Source organism: Zophobas morio, unplaced genomic scaffold, assembly GCF_036711695.1.
Source record: "Zophobas morio isolate AGI-343-1 ecotype UQ-CSIRO unplaced genomic scaffold, CSIRO_AGI_Zmor_V1 ptg000113l, whole genome shotgun sequence".
Classification (NCBI taxonomy): Eukaryota; Metazoa; Arthropoda; class Insecta; order Coleoptera; family Tenebrionidae; genus Zophobas; species Zophobas morio.
The window spans coordinates 172076-192630 of record NW_026972218.1 but is presented as its reverse complement, the minus strand read 5'-3'; the positions used below and the strand labels follow the sequence as shown (position 1 = coordinate 192630).

The 20555-nt window shown below is 35.8% G+C and overlaps 1 protein-coding gene across 3 annotated transcripts; it reads right to left on the bottom strand.

Annotated features, from left to right (window-relative positions):
* Positions 1-1950: 1950 nt before the first annotated feature.
* Positions 1951-5504, bottom strand: LOC135144939 (serine/threonine kinase SAD-1-like). Of its 3 annotated transcripts, none has more exons than XM_064077073.1 (15): positions 5450-5504; positions 5292-5383; positions 4697-4883; positions 4486-4649; positions 4334-4430; positions 4034-4137; positions 3816-3862; positions 3649-3747; positions 3510-3595; positions 3229-3332; positions 2970-3176; positions 2793-2903; positions 2611-2737; positions 2098-2254; positions 1951-2041 (listed from the first exon to the last, which is right to left on the bottom strand). In XM_064077073.1, exons 2-9 carry the CDS (start codon positions 5374-5376, stop codon positions 3548-3550), a joined length of 831 nt encoding a protein of 276 aa, XP_063933143.1. In that variant the 5' UTR covers positions 5377-5383; positions 5450-5504; the 3' UTR covers positions 1951-2041; positions 2098-2254; positions 2611-2737; positions 2793-2903; positions 2970-3176; positions 3229-3332; positions 3510-3547. The 3 variants fall into 3 exon arrangements, with proteins under 3 accessions (XP_063933143.1, XP_063933144.1, XP_063933145.1); XM_064077074.1 differs by having other exon boundaries at positions 2098-2234; XM_064077075.1 differs by having other exon boundaries at positions 4486-4646.
* Positions 5505-20555: the final 15051 nt, after the last annotated feature.

Genomic DNA, 20555 nt, shown 5'->3' with positions numbered 1-20555 from the left:
ATATTAAAATAAATTTATCTTTATATATACTAAAGATTTTAGACTTATTCCCTTAGAAAATATAAAAAATCAGATAGGTATAAGCCGCTTCATTAAAAAGAAAATAAGTTGTAAGGAACTTATTTAATTAACCATATGTTATATTTTTATCTTGTGCATTCATAAACATGAGTTTAAGTTTACTGCTTAATTTATATAAACACGTCCAGTTAATATTCTTGAAAGCGACCCCAAGTTATTAGTAGAAATTATTCTATGCCCGCCAATAATAGATTAGGAATTCGTGAAGGACGTAAACGAGCTACTCTAAAAGCCTTGGTGAACGCAATAAAATACTTCAAGATTAGATCGCTTAATAGTTATATATGCATATAACGTATATATATTGAAGGTCGAGGACGAGGACCCCAAAAAGTGATCTTTAGCTATATTGAGTAATAGTTGGTTTGCCGTCTATCTAACCTGGTAGAGCACTTTTTCAGTTAGAGTAACAAAGTAGTGTACAATTAAAAGTATCTTTGTATACACTAGTGGCCCAAGTATTCATCTTAATTTTTTATTGCTTTTTTATAAAAAGAGGGCTATGCTAAACAAGGGTGTAAAAAGTCTTTGCTTGAATAAAAAGAGTTTTAATTTGCACCTAAAAGAATCTTAAATGTAAAGTGAACCTGTTATTGGCAATTATATCTATGAAAAGCTGTGTTTGCTCGGTATGGATACTCTTATGTCGTTATTATCAATTCTGAGCGATGACCAGTCTGCACCCTTCAATCTTACAATTGTTTTGTAACCTTCAGTTTTTGATGGTGAAAGTTATAATTCAAACGGTGTAAGTTAAGCATGTTTAGATCCGTATATTGCATTTAGCTTAGTTCGTTGAAAATAAGATTAAGTGAAAAAAAATAAAATTTAAGGTTATAGTGCTTCTATTAAGGGTTTATTTTAGCCTCTTTGACTGTCTGCAAAAAAAATTTTTACTTTATTTTCATAATACTATATTTAACTAGTCTCTTCTTTTTAGGTTACCAACGACAATTTATTTTTAGCTTAAGTAAACTATTGGTTATGTTTTAATTCCACAGAAACAAGAAAATCTTTGTAAAAGTAATCTTTTAAAAAATTTGAGATATGGTGCAGCGTAGCCCTATTATTACTTTATTCTATCACAGAAGAGCGTTTCTATACTAAGGATGCTGAAATAAACAGTCAAATCATAAGTTAACAGAAGACTTGTGGTGTCCGCTTCTAATGTATACTTTCTTACTCGTAACGTGTCAAGTGGCGAAAGTAAGATTCTTGTAAAAGCGAACTTTTTCCTTAATAAATAATAGGTTTACAAGTCTTTTAAGGCAGGACAGCTGCGCAAAGATATGCCAAGAAAGTGATTAAAATAAGGCAAGGGTAGAACAAAAGTTACTTTTTATTCGCCGTTAGTAAATTGAGAAGGAAAAAAAGCATATCTGCTAACTACAAAGTAATATTCATGTATTTCCCATAGTAAGCTTTCTTCTTATATTAGTATTGCGCGAAGGAGGCAACAAACAAGACAAACTAAGACCAAGTATCGTAAAAAAATTTTTTTTTAGACCATTAGAATTATTGCTATCTGCGCGTTAGAGGGCGTTACAGCGCAATTAATATTTGTTCAATTGCTTTTTTTAAAAACAAACTATTTCGGATGTGTGCGCGGTCAAGCGAAGTAGTACCTAGTACCCCGTATTACTCGTCAGATGTAGGCGCTAAAGTTTAAGGGCCGAAAATACGCATAAGGAGCTGGAAACTAACACTGTAAAGAAAAAAATTAAAAGAAAATTTACATAAACTTTAATTTATTTAAACAGTCTGGTCTTATCTTGGGTTAAAAGGGGGAGACAAACTTATAAAGTAAATATTTAGACTTGAACTTGTGGTTTCTTTTTAATAACAAATATAAAACATAATACAATTGTTCTCTTTTAAAGTTAAGTAGATGGCTCATAAGATATTATTTGAACACCTTTAATAATGCTTTCATACAATGAATGAAACCAATACTCGTTACCTGAAACAATAAGATTTGTCAGCAACAAAGTTATAATTTCAACTAATAATATTTACCGGATATATAAGAAAAAACAAGTAGCCGGAAGCCTTTCGAAAAGAGGCTTTCCCTTATTATTACTTTGAATTTCACTTTCTTATAACCGAAATAGTGATGCTGGCATTTAAAAACGTTTCCATTAGAGTTAGATCTTCTGTTCAGAACATGGTTCAACTTTATTAGGTGTATTATATATATTATTTATAAGGCTTATTTTTTTATAAAAACAAATCAAAAGAATTGTACTAATAAGATAACTTATACAGCTAAACTCAGTATTAAGAAAGTTCTTCGTGTCTTTCTTGGGGCTATTTACTGTAATCTGTCTGGTGACAACTAAAAGGAAAGAACCTAAGTACTTCGGCACTTATGCTAAGCGCTGCACAAGCGGTAAATCTTTTAGAGTATTACTGATCACGGGATTTAAAGCTGCTACATGCGTGAAAATCTCTACTAAGACAGCATTAAAAGCAATAGAAATACTCAAAAAACCATATATATAAAAAAGAATGCCGAAGGCTGCGTAAAACCTCTAAAATTTTGGGCACTTCCTCGAGTAAAGTAAAAAGCTCCTTTTTAGTTTCGAAGTTAATAACAGTCTTCTGAGTGCCCAGACCAAACAAGGAGCCAAACCAAGAAGACCTGGTCTTTGCTTTCCTTCAATAACAAGATTAATATTGTTATTTATAATAATATTATTACTATAAATAACATAATGTGAAGAGGTGGCGAAGAAGGTATTCTCATAAAAAGAGGGGCAGAGTTTCGCAACGGTAAGGAGTTATATTTTTTTAAGGAGGGAAGTGCAGCCAATGCGGGTGTCCTTTAGAGAAAGTAATCATAATAGTGTCAGTTACAACTGCTCACCAAATAAAAAAAAGTTAATAACACGGAACGACTCTTGTCTGGCCTATAAACCATCCGCTGATACTGCAAAAGCGTATCAAATTGGCGAGCACTGACGCTGCTGTCCAAGCGCTTCCTCGGGACATTCACAGGCGAGTCCCGCGACGAGTCCACGTGGGTATCCAGAATGGCCGGCCGTAACAACTTTCTTTCCAGTAATAAATAATACAACATTTTTTCCACATTGCCTCTGGCGAATTTTTATGTGAATGTTTATTTAATACATAAATTGTATTGACGACCCTTCTTCGCAGAGCTTCTTAATTAAATCCTCTTTGGTAAACTTTCCCAGATGTATAATGCTCTGCAAGACTTCTTGATCCACAAGTTCGTGATGAACTATTGACTTTAAATAAAAAAGAATAAGGATAATTTGCTTGTAGATGAAAATGTCGTAAAGGGCTACTATAATAAGTTTCCTTCACAAATTGGTCAAGCAGTTTATAAATATTATAAGAAAAAATATACAAATTAAATTAAACGTGAGTTTCTCGCTTTTAAAACACAAAAGAATTATCAGTACTCTTGAAAAGTTTAAGAGACTTGGTTGTGTGCGCTGCATCAAGCCGCCGTTTTTAAAAACCACGGATGTTGCTTGATATCAGCAATCTTATAATATGAAAATCAAAAATAATATCATAAAAAAGGGAATAAAATGGTACAGTGTAGCGTCTCTTCGGATCAACTATTAGAATCTTTTTGATTAAATCTTGAGCCGCTGAGGACACGTGGTGGGGAATATGAAAAATGCCTATTTTGATCTGAAATTTTTTAAAAAAGTTGTAAATAAATAAAATAAATAAAAAAAGGTTCAAAAAAAAAAATTAACTTTCTTTAATAAACTTGAAGTATTATCCTCGTCAAAAGGGAGAGTCCCTAATATAAAAAAACCAATTATTTATAGCTATGACTTTTACTGAACTTTATCAAATATCACAGTATTTCTTTACAATTACGATGATATATATATAATAGTGTTAAGCAGTTCCAATAACTCCCAATAGAAGCCCTAACAACATGTGGGAACAGCCAAGTGGGCATCCGAACCTGTTAGTAAGGCGTAGAGAATGACACCACAACTCCATACGTCCGCCAGTCGGCCGTCGTAGGGATGACCGGAGATCACTTCCGGACTGGCGTAGTGGGGCGACCTGGAAGTAACCATTAGTACTTGTGCGCAACGTTGGCTGTAAAATTTTAAACGTTTAAACAGGAACTATTAGTGAATTCTGCGACAAAACTGAATTTCCAAAAGGATAACATATAAAGAGGTTTAAGTATTCTAATCAAGTAACTGCTGCAGATCTTATAAAAATTTTACTCACTAAAAAGAGAAAGTTTAGATACCCACAACTGGTTCTGCAAAATTCCTCATTTAGTTGTATACTGGCCATTCCAAAATCAGCTATTTTTACTTTCTTGTAGGAATCCAACAACAAATTTTCTAATAAAAATTATATACACAAACGTGTAAAAATAAAGTATGGACAAGCGATGACCTGGCTTCAGATCGCGATGGCAGATGTAGTGATGATGACAGAACTCAAGCGCGCTAATGATCTGCCTAAAAAATTCCAAGGCTTCCGACTCTTTAAGTTTTCCTTGCTCAACCAAATAACGAAAAAGTTCTCCCCCTTTTACGTACTCTAGTATTATATATCTTCTAGGAAAGTTATTCAAGGGAATCCGATCATAATCAAGAAGGACTACAAGTATTCTTCACTCTCGTAGACGTCAAACAAAGAAAGCACATGAGGATGATTGATAAGTTTCATTATCGTGATTTCACGCTCGATATTAAAAATATAAGACTGTTTTTTCTTAAACAAATTCTTTGATATAATTTTTACAGCAACGGTGAAGCCAGTTTTCGCGTGAACCCCAAGTTTCACTTGGCCTGAAGTAAGATAAAATAAATTTTATAACAATTATTGAACAAAACTTTATAAAAGAGAGCAATAATTTTTTAAAGTAATAAGTTAAAAAGTTTCTCAAAGATATTATATAACTTAAATAATATATCGTTTTATCGCACTGATAACGACGAATACCAAAAATAATACTCTACTATCTTTCATGAATAACTAAAGGATATGTTAAAATCATAAAAGTGTAACATGCCATTGACGGTTATAATAGATGCCCTATACGATAATATTTCAAGTATAATAAACCTGCCAACTTGTACTAGGCATTCTATATATATGTGTCATTAAGTTAAGAAAGCAGTAAAATAAAGCCCACAGATTTCTTAATATATATTCTATAACTTAAGGTAAAGAATACACGTAAAATAAATGAATACCCGTCGAGCCAACACCAATTGTTTTCTTAAGCTCATAGGGGCCAACTCGCTCCACTATAGTATTATTTTTCTCAATATCTTGCATAACGGAACTACATAAAATTTCAGGCAATCTTTCTTAAAAAATAAACTTATTGTAGTCAAGTAGGAGAACTCACCATGGCGCCTACAATGTTTTAATAATATTGCAAAGTAGTTGTTGGAAAACACTACACACGATGGCGTTACTATCATTAAACCGCTGCTATGTATGAAGTGAAAAATCATAATTGTAACTTAATTTTTTAACCCCACAAGCTGTATTGTGGTTATGTAGAACCTCTTAGGGGGTATAATTTTAATTGACAGCGTTTATGTTTCTAAGCCATTATAAATTTTCAAGTTAGAGTAGCATTTTACAAACCTGCAAGGCTACTGCTTGTACTATTTAGCTTAAATATGGATGACCCAGGCAAAGGTTTTAGCGGCGATAATTTTTAGTGGTTTAAGTAAAGTCACATGAAATGACTCTAATAATCTATATTTTGTTGGTCAACTTTTTAAATGTAATTAGCCATCATCATATTATAAAAGAAAGGTTTTTTAGTTTATAGCAGTGCGACTATTTAAGTTGATAACAACGTAATTATTATGTTTGTAACAGAGTATTACATTATTCTATCATTTTTTTTAGTTACGTCATTTGGTAATATTTAGTAAGCAAACTGACTCTTAGTTATATATATTCACTATATTAATATAAAGACGTGAACTTTGTATGTAGAAAGTACCGCAAAAAAATTTATGGCTAAGCTGAAGTCGGTGGTACCCCCTAAGATAGATGCCCCAATATTATATAATCTCCTTTCTCCTACCCTACTCTAGGAACTTCAGAAATTTTTTGAGCATACTGTGAAAAATATATATATAAAAGATAATATATTAGAAATATTAATTTTTTAATTATGCTTAGGAAAATTATTAATTTGGAATAATTGCTTTGCCTTTACTAAGAAATGACGAAATAGCACTCATTTAGTTCTCATAATTATCATTAGTTTGTAACATATATTTTAAAAATCCATAGTTTTGAAAAGTGAATATTTCTACTTATCCCCCCTAACGTTAAGTTTTCAGACTATAAGCTTTCTTAATACTTAGAAAGATTTTAGTTGACTTTAACCAGTTAAACACGTAAGGCCATCATACCGGGGTTGAGAGTTGTCATCGTAGCTCAACGGTTAAGAGCATTGATGCGCATAGGTCTAACAAACAGCTTAAACAGAAACCCTTAAGCCGTGCTGTGCTGCAACTAAAGTAGCAATAACGAACGCCAACCATTTTCCATCACTCTCCCTCTACAGGGTGGTTACAAGCTAATGCTAGCCGAAACTATCACATTTGATTTATTTGGTTATTTAATAAAGAGTTCTACTTGAGTAGAACTAGGGCACATTAGTGAAAAAGAGATGCAAAGCAAGAGATATACGTACTTTAAAAGCATACACACTCAGCTAACCAGCACTATATAAATACCTCGCCCTCGCAATGCAATCCGTGAGGAGTTCATTTTACTGTCCAGCTCGAGTCATTCGTTCACTCGAAGAAAAGCAAGGATCCAAAAAGTCCAAATGAAAAAGGAAGATTGTTAAATCGTTGGCACCCTATTGAATTTATTTAAACTGACATAACTTTTATTTTAGGCTTCTAGAAGCAGTAATTAATGGTTTGTAAAAAGATTATTAGGGTGTCATTGTATATTAGGAAAGACAAAAAACTAATAAGGGGTTTTCTCTTCTCTACGTTTTCTATTAGCTCTTTTTGCATTGATTTCTAAAGAATATGAAGGCACATTAGTATTTGAAGCCTAGAGGGCCTTTACATATTAACTAAAACGAGAATTATAGGCATAGAGATAGACCAACCCTCTTAAAATCTAACAATAAGTTTTACAAATTCATACAGTTTTGTAAATCCTATATTTTTTTCCGAGAGCAACTAACTCAAAAATCCAGCAATTTAATAACTACAAAGCAAGAAATATTAAAACTTTAAAACGTAAACAAAAAAAATTTGTGGCTATTCAAAATTATGAGTTGTGAATGGTTGCAAAGGTTCCAATTAATGAAAACCACTTATTAGTTTTGTAAAAATAGTTTATAAAAATATTAAAAATAATAGTATTATTTAATATTTAAAATTATATGGTTAAATATTAGCTAAACAAAAAAAAAACAGACCAAAAACTGGTTATGAAGAAAGTGTTCTTAAAATAATTGTTGGAACATTTTCATTATAATTTTATTATATAGGTTGAAGTTTTAAAATCTTTTAATTCCATTAGTTATATTTCAAGCAAAACCTCTTTTGCTACTGTGTTTGATTTGTCAAAGCGCTCCCCGTAACTGTACTGATTTAACATTAAAAGGTTTTTTGGTTCCTTTTAAGGCGCGAAGTACTGTCTTTAAGCTATTTTCAGTATTTTTGGGTTATAAAGTCGGTCAGTTTCTCTTTATTTCATGTTTTAATATGTGTGCTAACACTCTTGTAAAAGAAATAAGTTAGCATATACTAAGATAAGAACTATTAAATTGTTAATATTGTCGATCTAGATAAAAAGCTCAAAAAATCGCTGGTAATATATTATGACCAACCTTTTTGTTCGAGAGTACCACTTTATTTTTTAATTAAAAATTTTAACGTGCCATTTTTTCATTTTTTTTTTTTGCATTCTTCTGAATATAATGCACATATGTACCCCTGCCCTACATTTTCAACTAAATTGAATAAAAGTAAAAGTTTTTACTTTAATTTTTTATATAAATTCTGTCAAGGATTTTATAATAATATATATTTACTATCCCAGTTGTAACCTTACAACTAAATTACTACTATAAAGTGTTGAAATATTTACGGGGTTTCAATTAATGTCTCTCTACAAGGTTTATCTTCACGAGGTTTTTTCTTTAAACCGAACCCCATGCAACCCTTCTTTGGAGTGCTAAGCCAAGGATAGTAAACAAGCAAGAGTTAAACACCAGCGAACAACTACAAGCAAAAAAAACAGAGCTAGAAGAGAAAAACTCTCTTATCTATTTTACCCTTTTTTTTATTAGTGATTTCTTAGCGCGCTCGATCGGGTTGTAAAAGAAAACACCGAATTTACGAGCTCTCAGCAGGGTGATATTGTACACTTTAGCATTAAGCTTCTGTTAAAGCAACTCCCATATATGTATTAATTCTACCCCTAGCTTATATTATCTATTTAGAGCTCATAGCGCGGTCAGCGATAGCGTGCGTAGGCCAAGATTTTGTAGTTGGCCTCATTTCTCAGTACTCGATTGGTGTGCTGACTGAGCCGATAGTAGGTAGCGATAGCCTTGTCTCGAACGTTACCCAGAGGTTCAACCTGAAAGTCTTTATGTAAGGCATCGTTGCGAACAAACCAAGGCGCAACCATCATAAGGCTTAATAGCTTGTTTTTCTCACTTGAAGCGAAGAGACTATTGCCAATGAGTCGTGGACCCAGGCAGTAGACGCCTATGTCATGATCTGTAGGATGCACAGCAAATACTAGAGCCTCTTGTTGTGCAACGAGAGTTTGCATCGAGCACAAAGTAAAGGATAAAGAGTTTGAACTACCGCCTTGACCTTCACCGCTATATAGTTTACATGCTGGTCACCTCGAGAGTTTATTGTCAATAATGACCCCCATTTACTTTTTTCGCCTGAGAACACCAAAGAATACCTCATTTACATAGGTCAGCGGCAGTAGTGGCGTAAAGCGCTCCTCTGTAATACAAAGGGCTTTGCTCTTTTCCGCTTTATAGTAATTTTCCAAGGACGACACTAATTGGCAAGCGTCACTAGGTTGTACAGCAGATGCTGGCGTAATAGGGCAAGTGACTTTGACGGGAGTAAATCGCCATGCCTTCTGCATATAAGGCAATCCGCGCGTGGAGGACATCAAGCTGTGGTTACGTCGCGTAGATAAAGTGCAAAGAGTAAGGAAGACAAAAGAGATCCTTGAGGGGCTCCGGCTGTTATTTCTATACCGCATACGAATTTTTTTATTAATAAAAAGAATAGCTTGAACATCTTCAAGACGCTTTGTGATAATTTTTTCGGAAATTATTATGAGTGATGAGCGCGCATCGTCCACATGTATATATATATCGAAGACGCGGTCCTCCAAGTAAGATTTGATCAAGTGAAAAAGAATAGTAGGAAGGGCTATGGCACGTAATTCGCAAAGCAACCCTTGTGCCAAACTCGGACAAATGCTTTTTCGACATCAAGAAAGACGGCAACCGTTGTCTTCTTTAAAATTAAGGCAAGGGCCGTCCACTCTGTAATGCGGAAAATTTGTTGAGTAGTGGAGTGTCCTTGTCGAAAGTCAAATTGAAACACAGACAGGGAGTGGCTTGCATCAAGAAATTCTTTCAAACCGGGCCGTATGGCCTCCTCAGTTACTTTGCCAGCGGCTAACAAGAGACTGATAGGCCTGTATTTGCCTTAAAGTAGAAGCTGGTGTGGTGCCTTCGGGAGTATCACAACAGTTTCCGTCTTCCAGTGCAATGGGAAGGTGCCGAGCCATCGCAGAATTGATGAGGCAGCATAGGCGTTCTACAGCCACAATTGGTAACTGCTTTACATCACGTTGGTGATACCGTTGCAGCCAGGCGCCTTCGTCTTTCGTCTCGGAAAAGAGTAATAAAATCTACGACCCCCACTATAGTGATTGGCTGATGCTATTCCTCAGCCCCAACAAGGAAGTTTGATTCACAAAGCGCTTCAGCTGCAATTAAATAAGCAGGTGTCATACACTAAGTAGCGAGGTGATCGGCAAAACGTGTCTCTTTGTCAGTAACATTTTTCGCCAAAAAATTGGCTTCTCGCATAGTAGGTAACGGTAAAACCGCTCGGTTTTTGTATTTCCTTATGAAGTTCCAGAAGGGACGCTACCGTTACCATGTAACAAGCTTTGTCCCTCAAAACAGCTTACGGGGCGCCAACAGCCTTTCCCTAATGCACCGGTGTAGTCTGTTAAGCGCTAATTGATCTTCAGAGCGCTACGATACCGTGGCCCCTCGAATAAGGGTCCAACTAGCGGAGAAGGGCCTTCGATCATCAGGCGAGCAGTAAAGGAAGTACTTAACTTCACGTGTTGCCGAGGCGGTTGATACGCTACGGCCAAAGTGCCTTAGAATTCAGTAACAGCCACGTCAAGTTAGGCGGGCATATTAAGCAAGGCGGAAATTGTTGAAAAGGTTATATCAAGAGCCTCAGAGAATTGAGCCTAGTCCGTAAAAGTTCTCGTATAAGTCCTTAGTAACCCTTTTCCTCGATCAAATCAAGCAGAACTGGCAGATGGTCCGATAAGAATTCGTAGAGAGCTTCAATTGCCGTTGAAATGTCAATATTATAAAAAGGCGATACCTAGTACGTCTGATATCCCTGTCCTCTCCATGTACGTTAGGTGCTGTAGTCCTAAGACACGCTGTCCGCGCTCGTCGGTGTAAGATTCGAGGATTCTGCCGCTTGGGTTATCGACACGGCTGTTCCAGGCGGGATGCTTGCAGTTAAGGTCCCCACATACAATAACTGAGAAACAAGTTATAAAAAGACAATCAAGATTTGAGGTAACCTCTGATTTATATATCTTATTAATTACAATTAATGGTGCTCGATCGAGTTAAAAGTTTCGAATACTCGAGCTCCATCCGAACTGATTGCAGATATATTAAAAATAGCATGCAGGGTGTCATTATTTTTTAATATTAACAAAAGAAAAAAAAGGTGCTTGAGCGCATCACGTGGGCGACGATAACGTGCCCAGTCCCATGGCTAGCAAATAAGTTCGCTCAACCGCAGGCGATTAGTGTGCCTGGTAAGCCTGTGGTAAAGGACCACGGCATGGCGTTGGAAGACAATGTTTAGCTGAAGGCGCCGGTGAAGAGCATTATTTTCGCACAACCACAGCGCCTTTGTCAGAACACGCAGCAGACGCGAATGTCATTATTGACTAGATGTAAGACAAATACAATTGCCGTTCGTTTCGCAGAGAAAGCTTACTCTCGCCGCAGAGCAAAGGATAAAAACGCCTTGGTTTCTACCTTGACCTTCACCACTACGTAGACCACGTGAGGCCTTCAAAGAAATTTGTTGTCCAATGAATATCCCCAAGTATTTCGCTTGAGAACATAATGGAATCTTCAGGGCACCAACAAAGGGATGCGTTTCTTTGAAATTAATATAGCTTTGCTCTCCATGAAGATTTATACTAACCCTCCAATCACGGCTCCTGTCAGCAGGGGCGTCAAGATAGGGCTATAAATGCTTACACAGCAAGGAGGGAGACTTCGAAGAAAAATATACGATTGTACCACCGGCGTAGAGGGTGATTTGTATTTGGGGCTGGACGGCAAGGGGATGTCGCTCATGTAAATTGCAAATAAAAGGAGCGAGAGAAGCGAATCCTGAGGGGTCCCTGCTGTCAGAGATTGAAATGGCGACCGGGTACCTCCCACGCGTCCGCTGAAGAAGCGACCATTCAGATATGATTTCAGCACTTTATAAGGGTCATGAGGAGCGGATAACGAGCGCAGTTTGTGCAGCACACCTTCGTGCCAAACTTGATCAAATGCCTATTCAACGTCAAGGGAGACAGTGCCTGTTGCCTTCTTATGGTTAAAAGCGCGAGTGATCCATTCAGGTAAGCGGAGGAGCTGCTGGGTCCGTTGAGTGCCCTTGCCGAAATCTAAACTGAAACCGGTAAAACTTTCCGAGACACTGCAGTAAAATAGTCTCATCCACTCTACCGGCCGCTGACAGTAGGCTGATGAGTCGGTGCTCGCTAAATGCTGATTCCGGTTTAAGTGTTTTTGGTAGCATCACAAAGATCACCGTCTTCCATCGAATCGGAAAAGGGCCAAGGAGCATTGAAATTTTTATAAGCTAAAGATAGTGCATCCTAATATTGCAATATTCTTCAGCACCTCATTAGTGATTCCATCGGGGCCAGGCGCTCTTCGTTCAGGTAGCTCTTCGAAAAATGCTTGCACCTGGTCAACATTAAGTAGATTAAGTGGTTCGTAGTTAAGGGGAAGAGATAAACTGAGTTGTGGGAACGCATCATCATTAGCAGTACAGTGAGCAGCTGGCACGTTTCGGATAGCAGGAACATTGGCGAAAGCATAGCTTTATCTCTACCACTTTTGGCCACTATATTTCCTTCACGACGAGGCGGTAGTGGTGCAAGCCCCCGATTTTTGATCCTTTTAACAAATTGCCAAAAGGAGGAGCAGCCGCTGCTGCCTGATTCTGATATACGATGCTGTTTGCACTCCATTTATTGTTAATATGGGTCAATAGTTTTTTTCTAATGTACCTGTGAAATCGATTAAGCGCAAGTTTGTCTTCGGCACTCTGCGGCAACATGACTACTCGAATAAGACCTTCACTTCGACAGTTAAGTGTCTTTAGTATGTCAGGTAGCCGATTGGGGAAGTACATTACTTCATGAGTTATTGTGGCAGTAGTGTGAGCCATGTTCAGTGCGGTTTCGAAACGGCAATAGCATTTTCCAGCATGAAGGGCGTGGACGGTAAATGACGATCACAGAGGCAGCGTGGTTTTTAATACATCAGCATATTTGCCCCAGTCGGTGAAAATACGGGTAATGGTCTTTGTGTACCCTTTTCATCTCCTAAATTGAGAATAACTGAGTGATCGGAGGACATCTCGTGGACCGCCTCAATTGCCGTACGTATATCTTTAAGTATTGTAATATCCAGTAAGTCTATTGCGCCTCCAGTCGCCAAGTGTGTTGATTGCTGGGGACCTAGCACGCACAGACCGTGCTCATCAGCATAGGCTTCAAGGATGTGGCCATTCTAATTAGAGGCTCGGCTGTTCCATTTATAGGGTGCTTGCAATTAAGACCCGGTACAAAACAGCGGAAGAGGCACTCCCAAGGATGGCGAATTAGCCTCAAGGAGGCTCGTGGACAGCGATTACAAAAGGGCTCCTGGTCAGGCATGCATAAGGAAAGTCTCACTGCCTCGACATCTTGTAGAGCCGGCATAGAAATTAAATGATATCGAATACTCCGTTTCACCGAGGGAGCCACCTCCCCCCGCGCGTGCATCAGTTTTGTCGTGGCGGTACGTAACAAAGTAGCAAAAACTAAATGCAACCTAAGGAAGGAGGTGCGATCCGTTGATGGCGCATACATCAATTCCTTTCTCTTAGTAACAGCTCCTGAAGCTCATGCTTCTTACTCTGAACAGCATTTGCATTCCAGAATGGGAGTCGAATGTTGCGGCGCGACTTTGGCTTAGAAACCGTTGAAAACAGAATCCATCACGAATTCGTCGTTATAATTACTAAAATCTGCCGTATTGGCGGCTGTGACTGTTCAGCTTCCTCAGTAGAAGCGTGGCCAAGAGCTTTAGAACCTAACGGGATACTGGACAAATCCTGATGAGGTTTTCTCCTCAAACGAGACGCGTAAGAGGCCCCGGGGTAACAGTATTATTTGTAGTTGGCGCCGACGAAGTAAACTTCGCGGATTGGCTGGCTGCCTTAAGCGGATAATATTCGCAGCCTTGATAATTAACTATGCGCCTTGCCACAAAATTCGCACATCTAGCAGGGTGAGTCTCGTGGTTTGGTGCACTCTGCGGTCAAATGACCCTACCCGTATTTAATGCATCGAGGCGCCACAGCGCAAAAGCTTAAAGCATGGCCAAAGGTTTGGCAGCTGTGACACTGACCAACGCGACTGCTTTTTCGATGTTCTTCTATTTTGATCGGAAGACGGGAAATAGTCATCTCTAGAAGCTTTTGTCCCTCCTTTCTGGGTATATGCGCCAGCGCTAGTGGTAACGGGCTCTTTTTCCGCTCACCAGCGCCCTCAGAGTGCATCTGTGCAACTCGGAGGAGTGTGATGCCTTGGGCGCGCAGGCCCGCCTCGACGGTGAGATATCGAGTTTGCAATAAATTCTACGAATAACAAACTTGTGTGTCTTGTCTTCAGGTCATTTATAAAATAAATGTTGTAATTCTTGCTCGCACGTTATCCTTGAGCCGGTGCGGAAATATTTTAATACCAAGGCGTATCTCTTGACCTCGGGGTCATGACCCCGTTGGATTGCAGAAGTCGTACAAGAAGGGCCACTTTTATTTTTCGCAAAGGGTAATAGGAGGTATTTTCTCTTTACAAGTTTGCGGGGGGGGGGAAGGGGGGGTTCTGCAGTATATGGCCGTTCATTTTAAAGAGGGATAGTGTCAGAAGCGCCGTCCCCTCTATGTCTACGGTCTTGTAAAGCTTTTGTGGGCTTCACTGAGTCTCTAATGATTTTCGGGTTACCGTTCCCCTCCCTGTGGGGAAATTTACCGCTATCATGACTATCAATAATATTTCTATTTTATTACTGGATAAAATTTTTTTAACAGCTATTAGTGTTGTTGCTAACTATAATATTATTATTATTAATGCCGTCAGAATGGGAACTATTAGCCATAAAGTTATAGCTACTGTTATTATTATCCTTAATATTAGTTATTTCCCCGTGACTAGACTAGCCTTTTGTAATCTTTAGAGGTTCGCTATCTTCCTGTGCCACTTCAGAAGCATCTGGTTGATCTAAAATCTGGAAGGCCGAAATAATTATTATTGCTAATGGTAATATCAGAAAGCTCCTTTCGCCATTTAGATTTACTTTTGTCCTAGTGTTTTTAGTAAATTCAAGTTTTACCTTTGTAGAATCTAACCCTTTTCTGAGTTCTTCATTCATAGCCAAAAAGTTAGCGATGAATACTCTAAGTTCTTCTTCAGGGGACAGACTCATAATTAATGTAAGATAAATTTTATATTTGAAAAATTAGAGATTAAAAGGAAGAACAATAATAATGAAAAAATAATAATATTAATGAATATATAATATATATAAGGCCTATAATATAAGGTTAGTATATATAATCTAAGTAGTTTAAATTTGCTAAAATGTATAAGTATATTCTGAATAATCGCTAAAAAAAGTTAAATATCGCAAATTCTAAGTAATAAATTAAACACACGAGATTAATTAAAATATGTCAATTAAATTCGGTCTCAACTAAATTGTATGCTGTAAGAAAATAATATAGTTGCCATAAACCACCAAAAAAACCACATTATGTAACATAGATCACTTTGTCATTGGGTTTTGTGAATAAAATTTAAATTCATTTATTTTCATGTTAATAAAAATAGTAATTTATTTTAAATATTAAGAAATTTGCTTTAAATATTAATGAGCCCTTGAATTTGCTTCATCTGTATCAGTTTCTAATGTTGTAATCTGTTTGTGAGGGCCCAAGAAGAATGAGCTTCTTCAAATGTCCGTCGGTTAATAATGCGCGATATTTATATTTTAATAAATTCATAGTTGAAAATATTTGCTCACAAATATAAGTCAAGTCAAAACCGCAAGAATAGTGGAGCCAAATATTAAGTTTGGAAAAACTGTCTGGGGGGGGGCAACTTTCAAAACGAGGCAAACTTCTGGCTGAATGGGTTCAAATATTTCCTTTTCATGTAGTGCCACGCCAAAAATTTCCACTTGGAGGCAAGCTGGATAAATAGAAACTTCGATAGATTAATTAAACAAGGATTTGTAAAAAGTTGCACATACTTACAAGTAAAACTCGTTTCCTAAACTTCGTGAAGTCTTGAATTTTTGTTTCTGACCTCAGTTCTTCCATTCGAGTAAAATGGTGGTCACCTTTATCCAGATGCTTTCCAAGAGAGTCAGTTTAGATTTCAAGGATTGAACCAAACTAATAAGAAGGTTAGCGAAAAATAGGTAAAAGAAGAATTAACGGAAAGACAACGAATGAGGAAAAACCTGTTAACCATTTATTACTAGTTATCTTTCTATGTATACTTTACAGAAGTAAAAAATAATAACAATGCAAAATTCCAACTTTAATTAATCACTAAGACATTCTTATGTTTATGTTTCAAATTATATGTCGAATGTGTAAATTTTAAACCTTAAAAGATAATTGGTGGTGAGAGAAATAGTTTATTGAAATTTCTATATTACAAACTGCACATGGTTGGGGAAAAATTAGTTTCGCTTTACAATGCTTATTTAAATTATTTATATACCCATAATATCTGTCACAAAAACTAAATCTCACAATTAATCTTTATATCTGAGAAGTGAGCACTCATCTGGGAGCTGATAACTCTAATAAATATCCCAAAACTAAATCTCTTAAATTCCAAGACCATTCTAAAGGACTTCGAGCTAGCCAACGAACACTGAAATGTAGTAATACACGCTGTTCTTTTCCTTCATTTGAATTTTAGAGAAAAAATTTGATAGAATTCCCATCTAGAAGGCCCTGGCTCGAGTATGTTTGTTGCATAGTAATACAGGATTAAGAAAAGAACAAAAGCTCATTCACTTGGCACAGAGAATCTTCTTGATGAATAATTCACTAGTATTTAAATGCTTTGAGTTCTAAAAATCCTTCCAATAAACTTAGAAAACATTTTAACTTCCCGGTCATTGCTAGAGCTCTATCTGTACGAACACATTAATTTTTCCCAGTTCAATTAATTAATTACATCTTTAATTTTACGGAAAACATCTTCACTAAAAATTAGCTACCGCATGTCTAGGTCCTTTTGTGATGTCGAATTGTTCGCTGACTCAACGCATATAAATGCGCAATTGTGCAGTCTCAGTTACATCAAAGCACGCGGTCATACGTTGAAGTATTTGTTTACCGACATCATTGCCCTCGATTTTCTCAAAACAAGTATTTCTGAAAGAGCAATATCATCTACCATTCTCAAAATTTTTAGATCTGCTACAGTTTAGCAAAAATTTTGAAACATGGTTTCACTATTTCTTCAAATGTAAAAATAATCTTTTTCCTAGCTAGAAGAAGTGAAAATTCGTAAGAAACTTGACCATAGTTTCTTGCTGAGTACTAGCCTTCTTAATAAAATGTTTGTTCTTTAGACAGAGATTTTTTTGTTTCGCTTAGGAAACCTGCATTCGACTTTAAATTTTGGAAAACTTTGTTTTGAATCAGGATGCATTAAATTATAATACCTCTCCAAATATAAAGAAGACATACTGACTAGAACCAATGCGTTTTGCAAACAAAAACTGGTGTTCCTATTCAATGTTAAATTAGTGAAGAGCAATATCATCTTCGTACTTTCTTCCCAACTGCAGTAAACGGCTTATTTAGACTCATTATGGAACTAAAAGTATACTAGTTAATGTTTAAAAAGGAAGGTCAAATTACTTTTGGCGTCAAAATGCAAGATAAAAATTGAACACCATCGCAATAGTCACGTAGTCGATCCCCTAGTGTATAACTGCAGTGAGTGGAGAGGGGGCGGGATGGAGGAAGAGGCATACCACAATCTGGCCATCCAAGTGTTAAAGTAATAACGCAAATAATTTATACCTCTTTTTATCCAATATATAATAGTTTAAAGCTACTTTTAGAGTAAAGCAAAATTAAAAATAACAACAATCTGGAAGAAGAGTTAAAGTGTTCAGCTATTTATTTAATTTATTTACTTATTCATCTCCCTTGCCAGCCACAGGCGATAATTTCCTTATCATTGTCTGCTTAACTTATGGTCAGCTCAGTGCAAGAGGGATATTTTCTGCTAAAGTATTGCAATAGGGGTCAATGGTATTTTCTATCCTTCTTTATAATTCTTACATATCCCATCTGGCAACACGGTCACCCAATGTTTATTGGTGTTAAATAGGTTTGTCTTTTTTTTCTTAAAATATTTTTTTTATTTACTTACTTTGTTATTATAATAATTAGACTACTATTTTTATAATTTTGCAATAATTTCTACTTTTGATGTATCCATTGTAAATTGTAGCAAAGTTTTTGATAATCTACTATTGAGAGTGTTTTTTACCGTTTTAAAGCTGTGTTTCATGCAGTTAATGCTCTTAAAGTAATAAGGGTCTTTTACTAAAGAGTTGGCAATTAATTCATTGTGTTTACCACATTTATTTGAGGACTTGGTGGTAATTTTTGTAAATTTAATCTAAAAGCAACTCATTTTTTGAGGCCTCTATACGGCTGTGATTTGTGCATAAACCACGGTACGTAAGGAATTGTTTGAGTTAGTTTTGCAAAACTTAATGCCTATTTATGTTAAAGACAAGAATAGGCCCAAGCCTTGGGAGTGTAATAACTAATGGTTGACCTAAAAATAGCTTTAGGTATAAATGATTTGTTATTGTTTTTTTATACTACTTCTGCATATAAGTAAGAGGTTTTTGTTTACCTTAGCGGGAGCATGGCTGTAAACTGACACTCTCCATTCGTTCGAAAACACTCTTTGGCCTCTTGTTAAAAAATATAGCATATTATTAAATTTAGTTAGTAAACTCTGATAAATTAATTGCTCATTACCACAAGATTTATGCCATGTGCTATAATACCAGTGTTATTGGTCACGTGACACATCACGTGCTTTTTCGGTCCCACATTTTCATTTTCTTGAAGGATAAATAATCTTTTTCTACGAGACAGTAGATTAAAATCGCTCCTTCTTTTCCTTTGTACATTATATAAGTTAATCCATTGTAAAATGTTTAAAGATTGCCCGGTGATTCAAGCTTGAAGGCTTAAAACTCTAGTATAGCTATGACGCATATTTTAGATTATAAAACCGTGAATGGTAAATAATTTAAGCGTTTAATTAATGAAATTTATGGATATTAGACAAGCGGGCCCTATATTTACTTAAAACTCGGTGAAAATTTTCTCTTATTCCGTGCTCCTTTGTTTTGAATTATTCATTTTTGTCTACAGCTCTTAGTAACCGTTTGGAGCTCAAACCATAACCAAAAATTAAAACATACAGACAAGAAAACTTAATTTGTGATCTAAAGAGTTACTAATAACACGGAGCATTATAACAGGACGTATTCCTTTAATTTTAGTGTGTCCCCATTTCTATTACATTCTTCAAATCCTCACATAAATACCTTTATTTTGTTACTTTTAACGACTGAAAATTGTCATATCCTTTAAAAACCTTTTTAGTTCTTATAATTATATTAAAATTTTTTAGTTAATCCTTGTTTAATCCTTTATTAACTAATTAGTCTCTTATTCAATGCAAAATCTACCATGTTAATGTAGTAACTGGTATTTTTATAAGCATGATTAATGCCCACAAACCAAATATATTGAAAGTTTATCGTTTTTTCAATGCTTCCTTAAAGTCTGAACAATAATTCTGTTAATGCTATATTTAAACAGGTCAACAGTTTTCGGTGATAATGCTTTTTTTAGAAAAACATTCCATTTCATGACTAACAACGCTGAGTCCTTGTCTGTTATATTTGTACTTGCAAGAATTTCTAGTTGTCTTAGCTCATAAGATCTAGTAAACCTTTTTAATATTTAGCACACATATAGAGAGGGCATCTATATCCACTGTAATTGAGCGCTCTCATAGGCAAATTTAGTCTTTAAAAAAAAATTATTATAGGCCTAGCTAAAATATGCTTATACGCCTCAGTGAGCTATATTTGCCTGCATAACTTAGCATAGGCTTAAGTTAATTCTACTTCTCGAACCATATGCTGCATTAGTATTTGTATTTAAGAAATGGATTTATAATATTTTTATTTCCACAAGGGTTGTCGATTTTTAACTTGTGTGCTAGGTGCATGTTCAGTTAAATGAGCTCTGTTGAGGAATTACTGATTTATGCATACCCAAATAAAAAGTTAGATTTAAAGGTTGCGTGTATACAAAGTGTAAAAGTAATTATACTAGTTATAATGTTTGCATTATGCGTGGAAAACGAAGTACTCGCTCGAAAGGTTAAAATATGTCCATTCAATAAAAGAGTTCAAGTTTTATCTTTGCCTTAATTAGTTACAGTTTAGGAGCTATAGTTAACTCGTATGAACAATGCGAAGCTGGACTTTAGAACTAACGTTCGTAACAAGTTAATAATGTGCAAAATAATTGTTGTTAGATTTCAATTTCTCTACAAAGTAAAATAATATATTTGCCTTAACATTAATAATTTACCAAAAAACTACCTTGTGAAAGTCTAAATTCTTTTAAAAACGAGACCCTATCACGTACTTATTTATTAAACGTCATATTGCGACAAGCCAGTTTTAAATATAGCAACTCTCTATGGTTTGACTTCAAGATGGTTTTTTTTCTGCTCATTCCAAAAAGGGTTATTCCTTGTCTACTGTTCAATAATTTTTA